Raw genomic sequence first — 4,379 nt, 5'->3', positions numbered from 1 at the left:
CACAGCGCCACTTCCAGCTTTTTTTCTTTTTTCTTATGTGGTGCTGAGGAATCGAACCCAGGGCCTCAGGCATGCAAAGCAAGTGCTCTACCACTGAGCCACCTTCCCAGCCCCAGGCCGCTGGTCTTTCTGGAATAGTTTAAACTGTTTTGGAGACTGTGGCTCTATTAATTATGCAGATATCTGTGTTGCTTCCCCATAACAGCTTCTTGTGTTGTTAAAAATACTTCTTTTAAGTGGCTCACACCTGTCATCCTAGCTATTCAGAAAGCTGAGATCTCAGGATTGCAGTTCAAAGCCAGCCAGGAAAAGTCAGTCATGAGGCTTGAACTCAGGGCTTGGGCGCTGTCCCTCAGCTCTTCAGCTTAAGGTTAGCGCTCTACTACTTGAGCCACAGTGCCATTTCCAGTTTTCTGAGTGGCTTATTGGAGATGAGTCTCATGGACTTCTTCCTGGGCTGGCTTTGAACCACGATCCTCAGGTCTCAGCCTTCTTAGTAGCTAGGATGACAGGTGTGAGCCACCGATGCCCAGCATCTCTGTGAGACTCTTATCTCCAATAAGCCAGCAAAAAACCAGAAGTGGTGCTGTGACTCAAGTGGTAGAGTGCTCACCTTGAGCTGAAGAACTGAGGGACAGCGCCCAGGCCCAGTGTTCAAGACCCACAACTAACAACAACAAAAAAGTACTTGCACATGTGGGTGAAAGCAGAATTCCCATGTGGGCAGAAACCGTGTGGCTGTCCTGTACCCGGGCCACAGCAGACCAGCCCAGGCACCCCTGGATTTGCGGAGAAAAGCAAGAGATCCTTATTTTTTCCTCACTCAGAGGCTCCTTCGTCATCACCAAGCTCATGTGAAAACTGTTGCATTTTGTTTACCAGTTTTCCACTAAGGCTGCCTGTGCGTGCCAGCACCCTGCCTGGAGTTTAATCCGGTTTCCGTTGTGTGAGATGCTGCTGGAAATCAGAGCAGAGAGAGTCACCCGGCCCTCCGCTAGCCTACCCTGCTGCAAGGGATGGCCCAGCACCCCCAGAGCGGTGACCAGCGTCTCCGCAGGAGTCCAAGCACGGCGTGGCCGGGCCCTGACGTGGCCGGGGTCCAGGGGTCCCCAAGTTCTTCTGCAGCTCGGTGAGTGCCGCACACTGGAAGTGGTGGGCAGGGTGTTTGCTGTGGACATGAACATGGGGCAGCTCCACCCACCCAGCCAGACCCACCAGCCTCCCTGTCCCGTGTCTCCAGCAGGCTGCAACATCTTACTTCTTCCCCAATCATGTGGGAGTCACATGAATACCTTCAGATGTCCTTTTACATCTGGACAAGAAACCGATTTTACCTTGAATTTTTACACTTTTTCTTACTACGCTATTAATTAAAGAGTGAAGGCACAAAGCCCCACAGAGCAGCCTCACCATGCAAGGTGCTGACAACACAGCAGCTGGAGAAAGAGGCAAAACCCACCAGCCAGTGTCAGATGCTTCCAGAACTCAGTGACAAGTTCAAGCCAGGCACGAGGGCTCACATCTGTAATCCTAGCTACTCAGGAAGCTAAGATCTAAGGATTATGATTTGAAGCCAGCCCTGACAGGAAAGTGCATGAGACTCCAATTAAACTGTTAAGTACAGCTGTGGCTCAAGTAGCAGAGTGTTAGCTTGGAGTAAAGAAGCTCAGGGATAGTGCACAGGCCCTGAGTTCAAGCCCCAGGACCAGCACAATAAAAAAGTGGAAAGAGGCTGGCACTGGGGCTCATGCCTGTAATCCCAGCTACTCAGGAACCTGGGATCTGAGGATTGTGGCTCACATCTACAATCCCAGCTACTCAGGAGGCTGATATCTGAGGATTGTGGGCAGAAAAACCCATGAGACCTATCTCCAATTAACCAGCAAAAAGCTGATGGAGGCGTGGCTCAACTAGTCGACGGCACATAACACTCAATTCAGGTACCAGTTCAGAACTAAGAGGTCAAGAACATAAATATGCATATTAGTTATTCACAGGATGAGGCCCCGGTATAGATGAAAAACACTGCTGCAAACCAGCGGCCACAGCATCACAGCGGCCACAGCGCGGGGAGGGAGCGCCGCCAGGCCCACGGCACACCTGCCTGCGGTGTCCTCATGTCCCACTGCGGGTTCCGGCGCTTGTGTGGCCAGGTTCAGAGAGGCTGCACTCCAGGCAACCTGGGTAGAAGGGAGGGTGCAATAGCTGGCCCTCTTCCTGTCCACATTGCTACAATTTATACAGGAAAATCTATCAAAATAAAGCTCTGTTTGGATCCCTACCCTTCGGGGGCTCCGCTTGGGCTGGGGTGACTCCTGACCACGGAGTGGGCACAGAGGCAGGCATGTGACACACAAGGGGACGCTGACCGCGGGAGGAGAGGGGAGGCAGGCAGGGTTCTGCCGGCAGGGGCAGGGGCAGGGGCAGGGGCAGGGCCCGGCTTTGGAGGGTACAATGGCCTCGAGTACAATGGTGGCCTGTTCCACTAATGGGAAGCCTCAGCTCCGCCCCGGCAGTGTGTCCATGAGGAAGCTCCTAGAGGAGATGAGCGCCTAACCACAGTGTGGGCATGCAGCGTCCTTCCCCAAGGGATGACCGCTTGGCTAGGATGGCTCCTTCTGTGCTCAGGGACCCTGGCTCTCAGGCCTCCAAACCACACCGCCAGCTCTCCCAGTCTCCATCTTGTCCATGGTACACTGAGAATTCTCAGACTGCACGATCACTTGAGCCAATGCTTTGCCCTTCGCTCGGTCCTTCCCTTCCCTTCCTCCCGGCCCTTGGGATGGGAGTTTGAATCTCGGGCCTCATGCTTTCTTAGCTTGCTCTATGACTTGAGTCACACTTCAGCCCAGCTTTCTGTTGTTTCTGGCGATGGGGAGTCTCATGTGTTAGCCTGACATGCTTCTGTCCCCAGCTGGCAGACAAGTGTCCCTGGGGTGCAGCGGATAACCAGCTCCCTCCCTCGATGGAAGCAGCAGCCTGCGTAGCTTCGCAGCTGCTGTGAGCCTTGGCCCACCATGACGGAGTCCCCTGCCTCACACCCTGCATTAAGTGCCGCCCTCAGCCCCTCCAGATCATAAGGGCCCCCACCCCCAGAAAAATATAAGCGCCTTTTCTCTCCTTCTGGTGAGGGAACTAGCCCGTCAGTTCCTCTGCTGACAGTGAACCCTGTGCTGCATGTGACCCCGCGTCCCTGTGGTTTTCTGCGATGGGGCTTTCATCAGGGACTTTCCGGTCCGGGCAGACTGCAAACCACGGTCCCCAGGCTCAACAGTAGGGTCACAGGCATGCGCCGCAGGCACCTGACCTTGCAATCTCCTCTTCATGTGTGAACACATGATTCTATTCTCTCAAGAACCCTGGTGACTCACGGCTAAATGTCTTCTGGAGTCAGGAAACTTGGGCCTGTGCTGGACAGAGGGAGCCTTTGTGACCGGCCTCTGTCACACCCTGCCCGAGGCCCTGACAGAGCCATGGCGGTCACTGTCGGGTCACTGCTGGGGCCCTGATGCAAGCGGCAGACCCCGGTGCCCGGTTTCCTTTGGAATTTACCTCGGGCAGTTTCCTGTTCCTAGGCTGTTGTCGATGTTGTTGTTGAAGACAAGAGTCTCACAGTGAATTTCAGGCTAGCTCAAACACAAACTCTCTGCAGTGCTAGGATTACAGGTGTGCCCATTACACCAGCTCTTTTTGACACGTTTCCTCTGTCCTCCGGTGCAGCAAGCTATGGCAGGCTGCATCCTAGATCTTGCCAGTGGATCACTGACATGGGGGGGGGGGGTTAGGGTCTTGATGGATAGTCAGAATCCCCCAAGGCCCCGAAGTCTAAACCGAGAATGTATTTATTTTCTTACACCCCTACATGTCAACCATTTTAAAGCAATAGAGCTCCTATCCATATTAAATTTGCAAGAGGAAATGCGCGATGTACATACATGTTCCTTGGACTGTTGAGATGACCTAAGCACACGAACACTCCACTGTGCACCTGACCAAAGCCCGGGCGCCCAGAACACTACCAACCAACCAACACTGTGCCCCTGACCAATGCCCGGGCGCCCAGCACACCACGAACCAACCAACACTGTGCACCTGACCAATGCCCAGGCTCCCAGCACACCACCAACCAACACTGTGCGCCTGACCAATGCCCAGGCTCCCAGCACACCACGAACCAACACTGTGCGCCTGACCAATGCCCAGGCTCCCAACACACCACCAACCAACCAACACTGTGCACCTGACCAATGCCCAGGCTCCCAGCACACCACCAACCAACACTGTGCGCCTGACCAATGCCCAGGCTCCCAACACACCACCAACCAACCAACACTGTGCGCCTGACCAATGCCCAGGCTCCCAGCACACCACCAACCAAC

At 54.4% G+C, this 4,379-nt stretch overlaps 1 protein-coding gene across 1 annotated transcript in view; it reads right to left on the bottom strand.

Annotated features, from left to right (window-relative positions):
* Nucleotides 1-4,379, bottom strand: part of Prkcz (protein kinase C, zeta) — an 89,560-nt gene that overhangs the window by 10,236 nt on the left and 74,945 nt on the right. The window contains exon 9 of the mRNA XM_013031444.1: nucleotides 1,004-1,143. Within this exon, the coding sequence (XP_012886898.1) occupies nucleotides 1,004-1,143 (140 nt within the window). The remainder of the gene's footprint in view (nucleotides 1-1,003; nucleotides 1,144-4,379) is intronic.

Source organism: Dipodomys ordii, unplaced genomic scaffold (genome assembly GCF_000151885.1).
Source record: "Dipodomys ordii isolate 6190 unplaced genomic scaffold, Dord_2.0 Scaffold6, whole genome shotgun sequence".
In the NCBI taxonomy this organism is placed as follows: domain Eukaryota; kingdom Metazoa; phylum Chordata; class Mammalia; order Rodentia; family Heteromyidae; genus Dipodomys; species Dipodomys ordii.
Note: the sequence above shows the minus strand (reverse complement) of the source record. Positions and strands in the feature narration are given on the sequence as shown.